This window comes from Engystomops pustulosus, chromosome 4 (assembly GCF_040894005.1).
Source record: "Engystomops pustulosus chromosome 4, aEngPut4.maternal, whole genome shotgun sequence".
Lineage (NCBI taxonomy): Eukaryota > Metazoa > Chordata > Amphibia > Anura > Leptodactylidae > Engystomops > Engystomops pustulosus.
In genome coordinates, this window is record NC_092414.1 from 216,074,353 (window position 1) to 216,093,945 (window position 19,593).

Consider the following 19,593-nt stretch of genomic DNA (forward strand, 5'->3'; position numbering starts at 1 on the left):
TACAATAACCTCTATATAGATAACACTGACCCATCTTTACATCACTACTGACAATAGATGATTTCACAGCTTATCTCCTCCCCCTCCCTGTACAATGTCCTCTATATAGATAACACTGACCCATCATTACATCACTACTGACAATAGATGATGTCACAGCTTAACTTCCCCCTCCTCCCTGTACAATGAACTTTATATAGATAACACTGACCCATCATTACATCACTACTGACAATAGATGATGTCACAGCTTATCTCCTCCCCCTCCCTGTACAATGACCTCTATATAGATAACACTGACCCATCATTACATCACTACTGACAATAGATGATGTCACAGCTTATCTCCTCCCCCTCCCTGTACAATGACCTCTATATAGATAACACTGACCCATCATTACATCACTACTGACAATAGATGATGTCACAGCTTATCCCCTCCCCCTCCCTGTATAATGACCTCTATATAGATAACACCGATCCATCATTACATCACTACTGACAATAGATGATGTCACAGCTTATCTCCTCCTCCCTGTACAATGACCTCTATATAGATAACACTGACCCATCATTACATCACTACTGACAATAGATGATGTCACAGCTTATCCCCTCCCTGTACAATGACCTCTATATAGATAACACTGACCCATCATTACATCACTACTGACAATAGATGATGTCACATCTTATCCCCTCCCCCTCCCTGTACAATGACCTCTATATAGATAACACTGACCCATCATTACATCACTACTGACAATAGATGATGTCACAGCTTATCTCCTCCCCCTCCCTGTACAATGACCTTTATATAGATAACACTGACCCATCATTACATCACTACTGACAATAGATGATGTCACCGCTTATCTCCTCCCCCTCCCTGTACAATGACCTCTATATAGATAACACTGACCACTCATAACATCACTACTGACAATAGATGATGTCACAGCTTATCTCCTCCCCTCCCTGTACAATGACCTCTATATAGATAACACTGACCCATCATTACATCACTACTGACAATAGATGATGTCACAGCTTATCTCCTCCCCTCCCTGTACAATGACCTCTATATAGATAACACTGACCCATCATTACATCACTACTGACAATAGATGATGTCACAGCTTATCTCCTCCCCGTCCCTGTACAATGACCTCTATATAGATAACACTGACACATCATTACATCACTACTGACAATAGATGATGGCACAGCTTATCTCCTCCCCCTCCCTGTACAATGACCTCTATATAGATAACACTGACCCATCATTATGTCACTACTGACAATAGATGATGTCACAGCTTATCCCTTCCCCCTCCCTGTACAATGACATATATATAGATAACACTGACCCATCATTACATCACTACTGACAATAGATGATGTCACAGCTTATCTCCTCCCCGTCCCTCTACAATGACCTCTATAGAGATAACACTGACCCATCATTACATCACTACTGACAATAGATGATGTCACAGCTTATCCTCACCTCCTCCTGTACAATGACCTCAATATAGATAACACTGACCCATCATTTCATCACTACTGACAATAGATGATGTCACAGCTTATCTCCTCCCCCTCCCTGTACAATGACCTCTATATAGATAACACTGACACATCATTACATCACTACTGACAATAGATGATGTCACAGCTTATCTCCTCCTCCTCCCTGTACAATGACCTCTATATAGATAACACTGACCCATCATTACATCACTACTGACAATAGATGATGTCACAGCTTATCTCCTCCCCCTCACTGTACAATGACCTCTATATAGATAACACTGACCCATCATTACATCACTAATGACAATAGATGATGTCACAGCTTATCTCCTCCCCCTCCCTGTACAATGACCTCTATATAGATAACACTGACCCATCATTACATCACTACTGACAATAGATGATGTCACAGCTTATCTCCTCCCCCTCCCTGTACAATGACCTCTATATAGATAACACTGACCCATCTTTACATCACTACTGACAATAGATGATTTCACAGCTTATCTCCTCCCCCTCCCTGTACAATGTCCTCTATATAGATAACACTGACCCATCATTACATCACTACTGACAATAGATGATGTCACAGCTTAACTTCCCCCTCCTCCCTGTACAATGAACTTTATATAGATAACACTGACCCATCATTACATCACTACTGACAATAGATGATGTCACAGCTTATCTCCTCCCCCTCCCTGTACAATGACCTCTATATAGATAACACTGACCCATCATTACATCACTACTGACAATAGATGATGTCACAGCTTATCTCCTCCCCCTCCCTGTACAATGACCTCTATATAGATAACACTGACCCATCATTACATCACTACTGACAATAGATGATGTCACAGCTTATCCCCTCCCCCTCCCTGTATAATGACCTCTATATAGATAACACCGATCCATCATTACATCACTACTGACAATAGATGATGTCACAGCTTATCTCCTCCTCCCTGTACAATGACCTCTATATAGATAACACTGACCCATCATTACATCACTACTGACAATAGATGATGTCACAGCTTATCCCCTCCCTGTACAATGACCTCTATATAGATAACACTGACCCATCATTACATCACTACTGACAATAGATGATGTCACATCTTATCCCCTCCCCCTCCCTGTACAATGACCTCTATATAGATAACACTGACCCATCATTACATCACTACTGACAATAGATGATGTCACAGCTTATCTCCTCCTCCTCCCTGTACAATGACCTCTATATAGATAACACTGACCCATCATTACATCACTACTGACAATAGATGATGTCACAGCTTATCTCCTCCTCCTCCCTGTACAATGACCTCTATATAGATAACACTGACCCATCATTACATCACTACTGACAATAGATGATGTCACAGCTTATCTCCTCCTCCTCCCTGTACAATGACCTCTATATAGATAACACTGACCCATCATTACATCACTACTGACAATAGATGATGTCACAGCTTATCTCCTCCTCCTCCCTGTACAATGGCCTCTATATAGATATCACTGACCTACCATTACATCACTACTGACAATAGATGATGTCACAGCTTATCTCCTCCTTCTCCCTGTACAATGACCTCTATATATGGCCGTCCACCATTATCATAAAGAGCAAACTTAGTGGCAAAAAATCATAAAACCAAAACTAAGTGAATAAAAAGAATGATGCAATATTCACAGGATAGTAAACAACCTGCTAAGCAGTGGATGTTCTAGAGATTGTGGAAAGGGTGGACCTTCAACTTTTATTAGATACAATTTTTTACTTTGGCCTCAGTAGTCGCAGGTTTTCTTGTTATTATCCTGACAAGGGATTGAAACAAATACTGCTGGGCCAGTATTTCGAGAAATGGAAGGAAGTTGACCCAATTCTACCACAATGACATTGGAGTCTTAACCTTGGATCCAGCAAGGACCTTTCACAGATGTTCTCCACCGATTGGGTCATCTTGACATAGTGACAATTGATTGTGACCCTCTTATTCCACTTCTATGTCTAAGATAATAACTACAGAAATCCCATCTGACTGCCCAGCTGGTGACCATGGTCCCGAGACATCTCCAGTCCCCGTAGTATTCCATGGCTGAGCTGGCATCGGAAAGCGCTTATACATAATTAATATAATATTTTATCCCTCTGGACGGCTCTTCATATAAAAATAGTCAATGTAAGCTCACACTCAACAGTGACGGACCAAGAGTGGGGACACTCTGCTTCTAGTCTCCTCAAACCCCACTCGCTGTCTTTGTCCGTTCTACTCTTTTCTTCTAAATTTCTTACTTTCTCTAACATATTCTTTGGTCTCCACTCCAGGTATCTCAATACATTGGATTCTCCATCTCATCACCGGCCTTGGAAAGCTATGCTGGTTCCAATTCTCCTGAAACCAGTCAAATTATTGTGTGGTGCCATTTTCTACCAGAGGTTGACCCAAGGCTTGTTGGTGTTAGTTTGTCTTTTGATTCAAGGTGCTGGAGGAGTAGTCGTAGACCAAGGGTGCAAGATCCAGGAGACTAATAGTTCTGGCTTCTATCGAGATGGAGACATTGTAATTGGTGGTATATTCCCTGTCCATGTATATAGGACCTACCATGAGTTGAGTTTTAAGAATCCACCACCACCTGTGACCTGCAACACGTGAGTTGAACATCATTTCACACAGTCCTTTATGTTTACATCCATTCCTAATCTGAAAACTTCTGGTAGGATCAGGTAGAAGTAGAAGTAGAAGTCCCACCTGGCCCTGGTGCTCTAAAATGGTCTAAAAAGTGTAAAAAGTTGTAGGCCTAGATAGATATTTTGATCTGAAGTTCATGTGCTTCAAATTACATCCTGGACTCTTTGATGTCCACCGAGTTTGGATATTGGGGTCTGTTTGAGAACAAAAACAGGGGAACAATCTACAATTAGACCATCCAGCTCCCAACTAAACACAAATACAACTAATTACCAGGATATCACTCTAACATTGGATCTTTTTGGGTCCCCAGGACCCTCTGTGTGAATGACCTGCACTTTAGTTCCCATGTTTTAGCCTATGACCAAGACTATGAAGAACCAACTCCAAGTAATACTACAAATACTCATTGGGGCCCTTTCGTTGATATGCAAATAAGGGAACCACTGTACCAAGTTTTAATGTCTAATTTAAAAACATAACTCCGCCTCCATATCTAAATACATGCCAGTAAAGCAGAGGTCCACGTCACTGTTAATCCATCTTGAATTTTTTTTTTTTTTTGCTGCAGGTTTGTCTACCTCACTTTTCAATGGCTCCAATCACTGCTCCTGGCAATCACAGAGATCAATAATTCTCCCAATCTTCTCCCCAACCTGACCTTAGGAGTCCACCTGTCTGACTCCTGTGCATCGCCAGGAAAAGCCCTGGATGGGGCAAACTGGCTTCTTACTGGAAGTGTCCAAAGTACCATACCTAACTTCCGATGTCACCGCAAATCTACACCACTTGGGGGAGTGATTGGAGACTCCAGCTCTGCTAGCTCACTATCATTGGCCAGTCTTTTAGGAGTGTTCCATTACCCACAGGTAAATAGGGCACATCCTTTTTGTTTATTCTATTTTTGTACCGGGACAAGCAGTAGAATAACTCAAGTATGTGCCATAAGAGTTGGACAAGGGTTTGATGGCCAGGCCACATGTGTTCTCACTAAGCTTCACGGAAGATTGCAGGGCCTTCAGACATAGAGGGGCAGATTTACTCACCCGGCCCATTGGCGATCCAGCGGCGCGTTCTCTGCACAGGATTCGGGTCCGGACGGGATTTATGAAGGTATTTCCTCCGCTGTCCACCAGGTGGCGCTGCTGCGCTGAAAATCATCTGAACGCACCGGAATACACCGAGCTGGACCAGGTGAAGGTAAGCGCTTCCCAAGCGACAGATTTTTGGTTTTTAAATGCTGCGGTTTTTCTGAATACGTCGGGTTTTTTCGTTCGGCCACGCCCCCCGATTTCCGTCGCGTGCATGCCAGTCGATGCGCCACAATCCGATCGCGTGCGCCAAAATCCCGGGGCAATTCAGGTACAATCGGCGCAAATCGTAAATATTCGGGTAACACGTCGGGAAACCGCAAATCGGGCCCTTAGTAAATGACCCCCAATGTATTTGGGAAAAGATTGCATAAGATCGTAGAGCAATGGTATCCTTGTGGAACTTTTTGTAAAAATTGTTTTACAAAAAGAAGGAAAATGTTCTGTCTATAGATGAGAATCCCTTGATTTGACTGGTTCTGAGCCAGAAAAGGGGTCAGATGTTGACTTTCAGTGTAGTCACCTATAAGTGGCACTAGAACGTGTAGGCTTCTTCCTTGTAGACTACAGATACTAAGCATGTTACTTCCAAGAGAGCATTGTTATTGAAGACTCCCTACTTGCTAGATCTCCACAAGTTAGATGTTGGCACCTTCCAAGGTTGCACGATACCTTCAGAATGGAACTTTCTATAACTCTTTCTATAACTTTTATCATGTGCAATTGACTGTACTAAAAACCTTCAAAATATGTGATAGGCCATCAGCAACTTTAGCAAATAAAAAAAATCTACCGTCGTTAGATCTATGACCAGTGAGAAGCCAACCCAAGCCTTGGAGATCACAACTGGCCTTGAGCCTACTAATGTAGGCCTCTCCATGCTTGAAATATTTGTCATAGCCATTTGTGTTCGGTAAGAGCTAAGATTATTATTAAGGGTACACAGACAAGTTTTGAGGTGCGGTAATGGATAACAAGTGAAGGTCACGTCTAAAGTCAATAATATCTTCTTTTGCCATCTCAATTTCTTTGCAGATAAGTTATTTTTCTACAAGTTCAGTCTTAAGTGATAAGACACAGTTTCCATCCTTCTTCAGGACAGTTCCTAGTGATACTTTTCAATCACGTGGGCTTGCACAGCTTGTGGCCTTTTTTGGCTGGACTTGGGTAGGACTGATGGCCGAAGACACTGACTATGGACTTGAGGGTATCAGGGCCACCAAGAAAGAGATTCTCAAGTCTGGTGCCTGTGTTGCCTTTACAGAGTACATCTTGACTAGCAGACTGGACCGAAATGCTCCACACCTTTCGAAAGTCATTGCAGACTCAAATGCTACGGCTATCGTTGTCTTCTCTAGTGGGTCCAATCTTCTACCAGTAGTGGAGGAACTTCTGAGAGGGAACATTACAGGGAAGATCTGGATAGCAAGTGAGTCATGGTCAACATCAGGACTGGTCGCCAAAGAGAAGTATTGGGGAATACTTCAGGGAACTATTGGTTTTGCACTACACAGTGGAAAGATTGCTGGTTTCCAAGAGTTCCTAGCTGCTTGTAACCCTTCGAAGACCCCAGATGATATCTACTTAAAGGAATTTTGGGAAATAAATTTTGGCTGCAAATGGGAAAAAACAGGAGTTGTTTTGTCCAATGACACCAGAAGATGCACAGGTCAGGAAAGCCTTGCAAGCACCTTGAGTGGTATCTCAGTCCTGCGGGTCATATACAGTGTCTACATTGCAGTATATACTTTGGCATGGGCATTGGATGATATCATCAACCAGAGACTGAAAGATTGTTTAGCTACACCAGAAAAATGCAAGAAGCCCTTGACTTATCATCCATGGGAGGTATCTTCATAGCTTGAATTATTATCATTCTTCACTTGGGGGATAAGTGTTTTCCTGTTAGAACAAGTTGTTGAGAGAGGAACCCAGAACAAAAATCCAAACAGAACCACTCTAGGGAGACTAATTGACACCAGCAGAGCCCAACCAGAGCCCTATGGAGATGCCCTACGGGCCCTTTAACCTTCATTGCTAAACTTGGGACTAATGGGAAAAGTGCACCCTGCAGAATTTGATACCGCCTATGAGGGAGGAGGGGTTGGACCTAACTTGAGACAAGTCAACTTCATTCTCATGGGTTTTTTTTTTAGTTTTTTCACCTCCAAATCTTAGGGGTCATAACTCTTAGCTGTAAGGGGGCCTGTTTTTTTTTTTTTGCAAGATAAGTCATATTTTTAACCTTTAATTATCTTATAGGGAGTGGGAAAAAATCAATTATTTTTTGGTTCTTGTTTTTTGAAAAATATTTCTATAAAAATATTGGTTATTTTAGCACCAGGTTCTGAGCCGTAACTTTTTCCTAGCATAGATGGAGCCTTATTTTTTATGAGACCGGTCATAATTTCTATTTGTACAATTTTAAAATCTCTTTATGATTAACTTTTATTCCTTCTTTAGTGTATGGGTTGTTATGGATGCAGTATTTTTTCTGGTGGGATTTTTTTTATTTATGTTTTACCTTTTTTTCAAAAAGATGCTTTGAATTCTTTTATAGATACTCCGTTCCACGAGATCTGTCCATTTCACCACTACTGATGACAGAGAGATTTACTTTGATTCCAATGGAGATTTCCCGGCACTGTATGATATTGTAAATTGGCAACCCCGACCCCAGGGAGGTGTTCAGCAGGTCAAAGTGGGCAGTTATGATGGCAGCGCTAAGCACGGGAACCAATTCATGGTGAACACCAGCGCCATCCAATGGACACAGAAGCAAAAGCAGGTATTGCTGATTCTGAACTTGAGTGGCAGATCTCCTAAAACTTGCTTTATGTACTTTATACTAAATTTAAGTTCCAAAAAGTATAATTTTCTGGCCTTGTCTATAGGGCCAACATGTAAATGCATTTTCTTCTCCAGATCCCAGCCTCTACCTGCAGTCACAGTTGTCCACCAGGTTTCCGAAAAGTCACGTTACCTGGAAAGCCTGTGTGCTGCTACCAGTGTGTGCAGTGTCCTCTAGGAGACATTTCCAATAAGACAGGTATGTTAAATGGACCTCTGACATTTGTTTGGCCAACATCAATTAATGGATGCCTACTTCTGTTCATGGGTTGTGTCTAAGTTAGCAAACCAAACACAGCCTGTACACAGGTGGGGCTCTGTTTTTGGAAACAAGCAACCATGTTTTTTTGAATCCCAAACAATCCCTCTAAGACAGGCTCCAAATAAGGCAACCAAAGTCACGAAGCTAATAATGCATCTTCTAAAACACAAGATGACCCAATGAAGGCTCATAAAACCTTCACTGTCTTCAAGGAACTGCAACGGGCTTCTTTCTGTTTAGTCTGCATGATGTCTAACTCAACTTAACTTGTGGCATCAACTCTGCTAAGAGCGTCAAGAAAAGTCCAGTAGGGGATCAGGAAAAATAAATCCATTCCCAAATAAGTACATATAAAAATATTGTCTTCGTAGGAGGAAAACCCCTTTAACTATTGTTCATCCCATTGCACGTTGTGAGTATGTGATAACAATTCACACTCTCATTTGTGACTCTATCTTCTCTCTTGTAGATTCCATCGACTGTATGAGATGTCCATTGGACCAGTGGCCAAATGTTTTGCAGGACCAATGCCTTCCGAAGGATATTGAGTTCCTTTCTTTTGAAGAACCATTAGGAACAACTTTGGTGGTCACAAGTATTACATCATCTGCAGTCCCCGTTGCCTTGTTGGGACTCTATATCCATTACAAGACTACTCCCATCGTCAGAGCCAATAACTATTCCATAAGTTGTCTTCTACTCTTGTCCATCTCTCTCTGCTTTTTGTGCTCATTGATGTTTATTGGTTATCCAGAACCCAAAAAATGTCTTCTTCGCCAAGTGGCCTTTGGCTTAGTCTTTTCTCTATGCGTCTCTTGTGTCTTGGCTAAAACCCTAATAGTTGTCATAGCCTTCAAAGCCACCAAGCCGGACAGCAGTTTGAGAAAATGGACTGGGGCAAAACCGTCTTACTTTGTCATAGGCCTTGGTGTCTTTATTCAACTTTGTGTTTGTGTGATGTGGTTGTCCCTTTCCCCACCATTTCCAGATCATGAAGTTTTCAGCCAACCTGGAGTAGTCATAGCGAATTGTAATGAAGGATCTCCAATAGCTTTTTGGTGCATGCTTGGATATTTAGGTTTCTTGGCTACCATCAGCTTTGTTATTGCCTTTCTTGCCAGAAGGCTTCCTGATAGTTTCAACGAGGCCAAGTTCATTACATTCAGCATGTTGGCCTTTCTTAGCGTCTGGTTGTCCTTTATACCAGCTTACCTTAGTGCCCGAGGCAAGTATACCTCAGCCATGGAGATTTTTGCCATCCTAACATCAAGTTGGGCATTGGTTATATGTATCTTCATGCCTAAGGTCTTTATTATTCTCTTTAGACCAGAGCTGAACACAAAAGACAACCTGATGGGAAAAGCCAAAATAAACAACCAAAAATAATAAAAAAAATAAAGGACAAACTTGGCTACATAGTGGACGTGTGGAAATGACCTTCCCCACCATCTAGGACAGATGGACTATGAAAAAAATGGCCTCTATAAAAAAAATGGTCCCCATACACAACAAAGGAAGGTGAACCAGGCCTTCTAATTCTCACAGAATTGGCCAACTCTCGTAAGATAAATGATGTTTGGAGAAGGAGGTTGGATTTTGGTGCCCCATCCTAATGTAGGTAGATATGTCACTGCCACTAGAGGAGTCTGCCAAGTATTTTAGACAACAGATATTGAAATTATATGGGCACTTTAAAGGCAAAGTGTAAATTGTGTGGTAGCTCAATGGTGGCCACTTTGGCCTTTAGCTACTTCTGTCCTCCTAAACATCTACAGAAAACTTCTCTCATCTGGAGCTCATACAGAACTCATGTGGAGCCAGTGGTGGATTAAGGGTACCATGATCCCTGTACTGTATGAAGTGTAAGAGTCCCCAACATCCCAGAGTCTCCATTTGCGCAAAAAAATTTGCATAAATAGAGTTTTTCATCATCCTCCAAACGATGGACAACATGGTCCATTATAAGTCAATGGGGCCTGCTAAATACGTCTGATGCCCATTATGTGAGGGTCCTCATTGCCGCCATGGTTTTAGTAACCATCAGTGTAAACAAAGCCATGTACTACAGTAACTACAGTATCATACCAACTTGAAATATCGACTTACACACAAACTATATACATATACATAAACATACCAATACACATACACAGATGCATTTTCTACCACATATATACAACATTTATTTACATACACATACTACCACTTACATATATACACATATGCATGTACTACCATGCTCACACACATCGTGCACTTACATACACATATATATATATATACCGTATATATATATACATACACCTATCTATAAACAACACACATACATACTCACACAAATGAATGCCGATAGTAGAGATAAAGAAACACAAGTAAAATACCAGCACCGTCCAGGGTCCGCATGCAGACAACACCATAATGGGGCAGATTTACTTACCCGGTCTTTTTGCGATCCCCGCGGCGCATTGTTCGACGAGGATTCGGGTCTGCCGCGATTCACTAAGGTCGTGCATCCAATATCCTGCATGTGTCGCTTCTGCATTGAGATCCACTGGAGTTCATCTTCTTCTTCTCGGTGCATGTGAGTGCTTGATCTTGCGACACAATTCCGTTTTTAAATTCTGCAGTTTGTCCGAATCCATTGGGTGCAAGTCGACAAAATCTAATTGCATGCGCCAAGACCTGGGGCAATTCAGGGCAAAATGGAAATATTCGGGAAACCTGACGGAATCGTCATTAGTAAATGAGCCCCAATGACTATACAAGAGCCTCAGTGGATCACCCCGGTGTGCATGCCTTCCATGTGTGTAGAATAAAGAATTACAAAATTTTACCGGTGATTGCCTTGTGGTTTCTGGATGGTCATGGGCCCCGCTGGAGCTTGAGGTCCTGGGCAGCCCCCGAAAATGGACCAATGAGGATCGGCCATTGTGTGGAGCTCATATATCACTAATGTGGAACGCATACTGTGGTCATATGTAACTTATACAACATATTGTAAACCAATGGCCAGTCAGATACTGGAAGTGCTGTGCACTGGGCTGGATTTTTAGGGAATGGCAGGTAGGCTGGTAGTGGGACTTGTCATCCCCTCCACCTGGACGCACTTGGGGAAACTCAGGTGACTGGGATTGTCCTCATCAGAGAAGCATAAGAAGTCTGCTAGGAGAGCAGACAGTGGCAGAACTTGGCTAGAACTTGTTTGCCCCAGCTGGAGATTGTTCACATAGACCAAGACAATCTGTTATTAGGTGAAGAACCAGTTTCGTTAGCGCCCGGATGTGCAGGTGTTTATTTTATGTTTTGTTCCTGTGCTGCATTTTAATAAAGTGAAAGTTGTTAAAGTGAATAAAACTCAACATTTGGACCGAAAATCTTGAAGTCTGTGTCATTGCCAGTCACCCAGCACCATGTATTATACAATTGATTATCTCTGACTTGAGTGCTCATTTAAGCTGTGGTGCAGTGGTTAAATGTTCTCACCTGAGTACCGTGTGGTGATGTATTTCCCAAATGATTGCGTGAGGCCTACATCTAAAATACATATACATTTTTAGTCAACCTAGTTTCTGGTAAATCATTGGATCATTGGTAATGTGAGCAAAACAAGGGAAGGTCTTTGATGAAAGAAGGTCCCTTACAGGTTTGTATATAGTGTCCCTCTCCAATGAAGTTCAATGGAGTTCAACCTCAAAAAGCTGCCCCTTCACTCTAGCCCTTCTAGAACCTCTTCAATAAAAGTCATTCAGCCTTGGGATATTAAGAGACTTAACCATTTGGCCCACCAGAAGTAATAGAGGAGTGGACTGTGATGGTCCACCCTCCACCCATATCCATTGATCATTGCGCACATGGGTCAAATCATCTAGAACTACTACAATGTAGACCACAGATAGAGTCTAGTCTAATCTTGTTTGATGTGTTTAACCACTTTGTTATATCCAAATTTGACCAATACGAGGTGAACCTCTGTAAAAGGGGTACCAATGATCTGTCTCTTCAGGTTAAAGCGGAGGGCTCCTCATAAAGATGTTGATCATGATTGGTCATGGCCAACCCACATGTTAAATGTGTAAGAGAACCTCATCCTACTATGTGCTATGTGTAAGACTAGAGTATATTTATGAGAGGCTGTTGGGCCTCCACAAACTCTTATAGTGACTGCTACTCCCTACTGCTCTTGGACACCATACACACTGTACTTATACAACCATTGGTGGTCCTGATGGTAATCCTGAGATATTCTGTGTCCTAAAAGTCACCAGGACCCCAATCCACATTCAAAACTCCTGAACTATGCCCTATAACGAAAAGAACCAGAGATAGATCAGGAAAGAGATTACTGGATCCATCCTGACCTCTAGGAGGATCTATGGAGTGGCACATAGTCCTCCAGGCACCAGGAACAGTCAATACTTTTTAAGTGAGTGTGTGGGGGTGGAATCATAAATTTGTGAACATCAATATTTAACTGCAACTTCATCTCTGTGGAGAAATACAATCTGCGTCATTTCTGACATATACATTATGTAGGACAGATTGTACCCATGTCCAGACTAAACCAGTGTCTCCAACCATTGTGCTCACATTCAGGACTACACTAGAGGTCTCCAATCACCATAAATAATGTACTGGTCTCCAACAATTGTACCCATGTCCAGGACTAAACCAGTGTCTCCAACCATTGTGCTCATGTCCAGGACTAAACCAGTGTCTCCAACCATTGTGCTCACATTCAGGACTACACTAGAGGTCTCCAATCACCATAAATAATGTAATGGTCTCCAACAATTGTACTCATGACCAGGACTAAACCAGTGGTCTCCAACCATTGTACTCATGACCAGGACTAAACCAGTGGTCTCCAACCATTGTACTCATGACCAGGACTAAACCAGTGGTCTCCAACCATTGTACTCATGACCAGGACTAAACCAGTGGTCTCCAACCATTGTACTCATGACCAGGACTAAACCAGTGGTCTCCAACCATTGTACTCATGACCAGGACTAAACCAGTGGTCTCCAACCATTGTACTCATGACCAGGACTAAACCAGTGGTCTCCAACCATTGTACTCATGACCAGGACTAAACCAGTGTCTCCAACCATTGTACTCATGACCAGGACTAAACCAGTGTCTCCAACCATTGTACTCATGACCAGGACTAAACCAGTGTCTCCAACCATTGTACTCATGACCAGGACTAAACCAGTGTCTCCAACCATTGTACTCATGACCAGGACTAAACCAGTGTCTCCAACCATTGTACTTATTGTAATGGTCTCCAACCATTGTACTCATAACCAGGACTGAACCGGTGGTCATAATACCGGTGGTCATAGTACATAATATAATGGTCTCCAACAATTGTACTCATATGATCAGGACTAAACTAGTGGTCTCCAAACATCATATGTATTGTAATGGTCTCCAACAATTATACTCATGACCAGGACTAAACCAATAGTCTCCAACTTGTATGGGGCACTGTTTTTTCACAAAACCTGTGGCCATAGGTTTTAGGCTACATCACTACCCTATAGTTAGTGCCCTATAGTAGACTATAATCCGGGAACCCTCGTTATCCCAATTACACATCTAGCATATGCCAGATGATATTTTGACGTTATTCTGTGGCCCGTTGGGGTGGTACAGTGCTAGTGGGGCCCCTAGACGGACATTTGACGTCCGGTTTGTCTCTTATATTTGGGGAGTCAGTGTTATACATGTCTCTTGATTAGTTGCTGTATACTGATGTCTGCCATATGATATAACACAATCATCACAGAGGAGAAGGAGGTAATGGTGTGTGAGATATCACTGTACACAACACTCTCCCAGGAGGCGCCATCAGGGGAGGCAGATGTCTGCCAGGATCGGTAATGACGGATAATTACCCCTCCCTCACCAGCTGCTTCACACAGCATCACTGGGGGCCCCGGGGTAATAGTCCTGGGGTAGTGAGAGCCACTGAAGAGCGCCAGATTGATGTGTATCCCCCCAGGAGAGGAGAGCCCCACAGCCGCCATTATATCCAATGACAGCCTCCCCCGAGGGGCCGCCGCGCGCAGATTACTGTTTATCACAGGAAAATTGCTATTTTCATGGTTATTATTATATGAATATAGAGACATCGTATAGAAACATACAATTATTCCAAGGATTATACATGTATAGAAATAACACATAGCCACTGATAGAGGATGGATATGTAATGGTATATAGTTATTATAGATATAGGAAGAGATAGATAGATAGATAGATAGATAGATAGATAGATAGATAGGAGATAGAGATAGATATATAGGAGATAGATAGGAGATAGATAGATAGATAGATAGATAGATAGATAGATAGATAGGAGATAGATAGATAGATAATAGATAGATAGATAGATAGATAGGAGATAGATAGATAGATAGATAGATAGATAGATAGATAGATAGATAGATAGATAGGAGATAGAGATAGATATATAGGAGATAGATAGGAGAGATAGATAGATAGATAGATAGATAGATAGATAGATAGATAGGAGATAGATAGATAGATAGATAGATAGATAGAAGATAGATAGATAGATAGATATATAATAAATAGATAGATAGATAGATAGATAGATAGATAGATAGGAGATAGATAGATAGATAGATAGATAGATAGATAGATAGGAGATAGATAGATAGATAGATAGATAGGAGATAGATAGATAGATAGATAGATAGATAGATAGATAGGAGATAGATAGATAGATAGATAGATAGATAGGAGATAGATAGATAGATAGATAGATAGATATATAATAAATAGATAGATAGATAGATAGATAGATATGAGATAGATAGATAGATAGATAGATAGGAGATAGATAGATAGATAGATAGATAGATATATAATAAATAGATAGATAGATAGATAGATAGATATGAGATAGATAGATAGATAGATAGATAGATGGATAGATAGATATAAGATAGATAGGAGATAGATAGATAGATAGATAGATAGATAGATAGATAGATAGGAGATAGATAGGAGATAGATAGATAGATAGATAGATAGATAGATAGGTGATAGATAGGTGATAGATAGATAGATAGATAGATAGATAGATAGATAGATAGATATGAGATAGATAGATAGATAGATAGATAGATAGATAGATAGATAGATAGATAGGAGATAGATTGATAGGAGATAGATAATAAATAGATAGATAGATAGATAGATAGATAGATAGATAGATAGATAGATAGATAGATAGATAGGAGATAGATAGGAGATAGATAGGCGATAGATAGATAGATAGATAGATAGATAGATAGATAGATGGATATGAGATAGATAGATAGATAGATAGATAGATATAGATAGATAGATAGATAGATAGATAGATAGATAGATAGATAGATAGATAGGAGATAGATAGATATGAGATAGATAGATAGATAGATAGATAGATAGGAGATAGATAGATAGATAGATAGATAGATAGATAGATAGATAGATAGATGGATATGAGATAGATAGATAGATAGATAGATAGATAGATAGATAGATAGGATAGACCATAGATACATGCTGAAAACTTTTACACTGTACAAACAATGTGGGGATGTATCAGGGTTTATGCGCCTCAGTTGTACAAAGCCTAAAATATGTGCAGGGTTTTGGTGTGCGGCGTTCCTACCCTGCACCTGTGCACTGCCTTTAACCAGCACCTGTTTAGGTGAAGTCTATGGTGCAATTCCATGGCAGGTCCAACCTTGCACAGAGGTGCTCCACCAACGCACAGTGCTGCCTGAAGTAGTCACAGTGTTGCCCGCAATAGCCAGTGCTGCCCCCAGTAGTCACAGTGCAGCCCCCAGTAGTCACATGGCAGTCTGCAGTAGCCAGTGCTGCCCATATAGTCGCAGTGCTGCCCCCAGTAGCCAGTGATGCGCCCAGTGGTCACAGGGTGGCTCTCAGTAGCCAGTGCTGCCCCCAGTGGTCAGAGGGCTGCCTCAGTGGTCATAGAGTTGCCAATAGTAGCGAGTGCTGCCCCCAGTAGCGAGTGCTGCCCCCAGTAGTCACAGTGCTGCCCCCAAGTAGTCACAGGACTGCCCCCAGTAGTCAAAGGGCTGCCCCAGTAGCCAGTGCTGCCCCCATTAGTCACAGTGCTGCCCTCAGGCCACAATAGTCACACTTTAGCCTCCAATAGTCAGAGCTGCCCCCAGTAGCGAGTGCTGCCCCCAGTAGTCACAGTGCTGCCCCCAAGAAGTCACAGGACTGCCCCCAGTAGTCAAAGGGCCTCCCCAGTAGCCAGTGCTGCCCCCCATTAGTGGCCACAATAGTCACACTTTAGCCTCCAATAGTCAGCGCTGCCCCCATTATACACTGTACTTTCCCCAGTAGCCAGTGCTACCCTCAAGTAGTCAGTGCTGCCCCCAGTAGTCACAGGCCTCTCCCCAGTAGTCACAGTGCTGTCCCCATTAGCCAGAGCTGACCCCAGTAATCACAGTGCTGCCCCCAGTAATCACAGTGCTGCCCATAGTAGTTACAGTGCTGCCCCCAAGCTACAATAGTCACAATTTTGCTTCCAATAGCCAGTGCTGCCCCAGTATACACTGTCCTGTTCCCAGTAGGCAGTGCTACCCTCAGTAGCCAATGCTGCCCCCAGTAGTCACATTGCTGTCACCATTAGCCAGTGCTGCCCGAAGAAGTCACAGTGTTGCCCCCAGTGGTCCCAGGGCTTCCCGTAGTAGTCACAGTGCAGCCTCCAGTAGTCACAAAGCAGCCTGCAGTAGCCAGTGCTGCCCCCAGTAGTCACAGGGCTTCCCTCAGTAGCCATTGCTGCCCCCCACTGTTCACAGGACTGCCCCCAGTACCCATTGGAGCCCCCAGTGGTCACAGGGCTGCCCCCAGTAGCCACAGAGTTGCCAACAGTAACCAGAACTGCCCTCAGTGGTCACAGGGCTGCTCGTAGTAGTCACAGTCCAACCCCAGTAGTCACAGGGCTGCTCGCAGTAGTCACAGTGCAGGCCACAGTAGTCATAGCGCTGCCCCCAGTAGTCACAGTGCTGCCCCTGGTAGCCATAGGACAGCCCCCAGTGGTCACAGGGCTGCCCTCAGAAGTCAGTCCGACCCCCAATAGCAACAGTGCAGCCCCCAGCAGCCATAGGGTTTCCCCCAGTTGTAACAGGGCTGTCCCCAGTAGCCACAGTGAAGCCGCCAGTAGCCAGTGCTACTCCCCAGTAGCCACAGGGCTTCTGCCATTAGCCAGTGCTGCCCCAGTAGCCAGTTCTGCCACCATGTCACAGTAGTCAAACTGCTGCCTCCAGTAGCCACAGAGTTGCCCCAAGTAGTCACAGTGCTGCCCCCATTTGCCAGTGCTGCACCCAGTACTTACAGGGATACTCCCAATAGCCAGTGCTGCCCTCAGTGTCCACAGAGTTGCCCTCAGTAGGTACAGGACAACCCCCAGTAGCCAGTGCTACTCCCCAATAGTCACAGTGATGCCCCCCTTGTCACAGTGCTGCCCCCCGTAGCCAGTGCTGCTTCCAGTAAACACAGTGCTACCCTCAGGAGCCAGTGCTGCCCTCATGTTCCAGTAGTCACACTGCTGCCCCAGTAGATAGTGCTGCTGCAACACCCCTGCCAATGCCGTTATCAAGAGCTGTCTGGTGAGACTGATCACCTCACTAGGAGGTCTCTAGCATGGGAAACTTAGAAATGCAGCTGTAAGTCTCGGTCTGGGAGGCTAAGTGTTAAATGCCTTATCCAATTATATGCCCTGTACTTGCTATAATGAAAGTTTAAACTGGGTTGACAAGTGCCTGCTACCTAGTGATGTGTCGTTCAGGAACGAGCCGGCACGAAAAGCCAGCACTTGTTCGCAAACGATGGGAGCCCGCTCCCCTCAGTGAACCGATGGCTCCCTTTACCCCGCCTCTAACCGGCTCACCACGCCCCCTTTAACCTGATACGGTCGGGTTAAAAGTGGAGTGGTGTCCGGTGACTGACTGGCCTGCGGATCCCTATTATATATTTAATAGGGAGCCGTTCAGGAGCCAGAAGAGCCGGCTCTTCTTAGTGAGCAAAGCCTAATGAGCCAGCTCACTAAGAAGAGCCGTAATTCCCATCACTGCTGCTACCCCACAAGGGGAGGTTATAAAACCACTTGTGGGTGGGAGTACATGGGCCAGGCTTAGGGGTCAGTCTGAGAGGTCAGTCTAGGAAGAAGCAGTATCTTAGGCAAGCTGCCCTGACGCCAGCCCAGAACAGAGCTCAACCACCAGGACTCCATCCCTACACAACCAGCCCAGCCTGAAGACAACTTTCTGAGGACCTGCTCCAACCAGCTACCTCCCCCCAGCTGAAGGTTTACTGCTGTTAAGGCCTTTGCCTGTTCCAATAAAGAACTCTAAGTTATTCTTCACCAACGAGCCTCTGAGTGATCCCTGGATCCGGCTGTACACCAACACAGGCACCCCAATCCTTCATCCCCAGGTATCCCTAACTGCTCCTGATCCCAAGCCCCGTGATCATCGATGCCCACAAGGCCGCATTTCCAGCCACTCCGCTATTCGGGACCCTGGCTTCCTCTAGACACCTAAAAAGGTCAAGCCCCGTTGGGGGGTGTTTCACTGCTTCAGTAGTCACAGTGCTGACCCCAGTAGCCACTGCTGCTCCCAATGGCCAGTTCTGCCCCCCATAGGCACAGTGCTGCCCCCCGTTCCCATTATTTGCAGTGCTGTCCCCAGTAGCCAATGCTGCCCCCACTGGCCAGTTTTTCCTACCCCCATAGGCACAGTGCTGCGCCCTGGTCCTAGTAGTCACAGTGCTGCCCCCAGTAGCCAATGCTGCCCCAATGGCCAGTTCTGCAGCCCTTAGGTATAATGCTGCGTCCAAGACCCAGTATACAGTCCCCTAGAGTATTTATATACCGTACATCCCCTGTGTGATTTATTTATACACTTCTAATGTATTTATATACATCCTCATCTATTTTATTTGTATACAGTCCTAGTCTAAATTTATTTAACCCCTTAGGGACGTGGCCCTTTTTCGTTTTTGCATTTTAATTTTTCTCCCCACCCAAAAATCTGTAACTTTTTTATTTTTCCATTAAAGAGCTCTGTTTGGGCTTGTTTTCTGCGTAACAAAT

At 43.5% G+C, this 19,593-nt stretch overlaps 1 protein-coding gene across 1 annotated transcript; it reads left to right on the plus strand.

The window, feature by feature from the left end:
- Positions 1-3,607: 3,607 nt before the first annotated feature.
- LOC140128609 (extracellular calcium-sensing receptor-like) lies at positions 3,608-9,830 on the plus strand. Its single transcript, XM_072150307.1, has 7 exons — positions 3,608-3,633; positions 3,878-4,201; positions 4,813-5,110; positions 6,368-7,180; positions 7,893-8,120; positions 8,258-8,381; positions 8,914-9,830. Exons 1-7 carry the CDS (start codon positions 3,608-3,610, stop codon positions 9,828-9,830), a joined length of 2,730 nt encoding a protein of 909 aa, XP_072006408.1.
- Positions 9,831-19,593: the final 9,763 nt, after the last annotated feature.

Coding starts and splice junctions, on each gene's coding strand:
- LOC140128609 (XM_072150307.1), top strand. CDS start 3,608: ATGGTCCCGAGACATCTCCAGTCCCC. Junction 3,634..3,877: donor CCGAGACATCTCCAGTCCCC/GTAGTATTCCAT, acceptor TCTCCACTCCAG/GTATCTCAATACATTGGATT. Junction 5,111..6,367: donor GAGTGTTCCATTACCCACAG/GTAAATAGGGCA, acceptor ATTTCTTTGCAG/ATAAGTTATTTTTCTACAAG.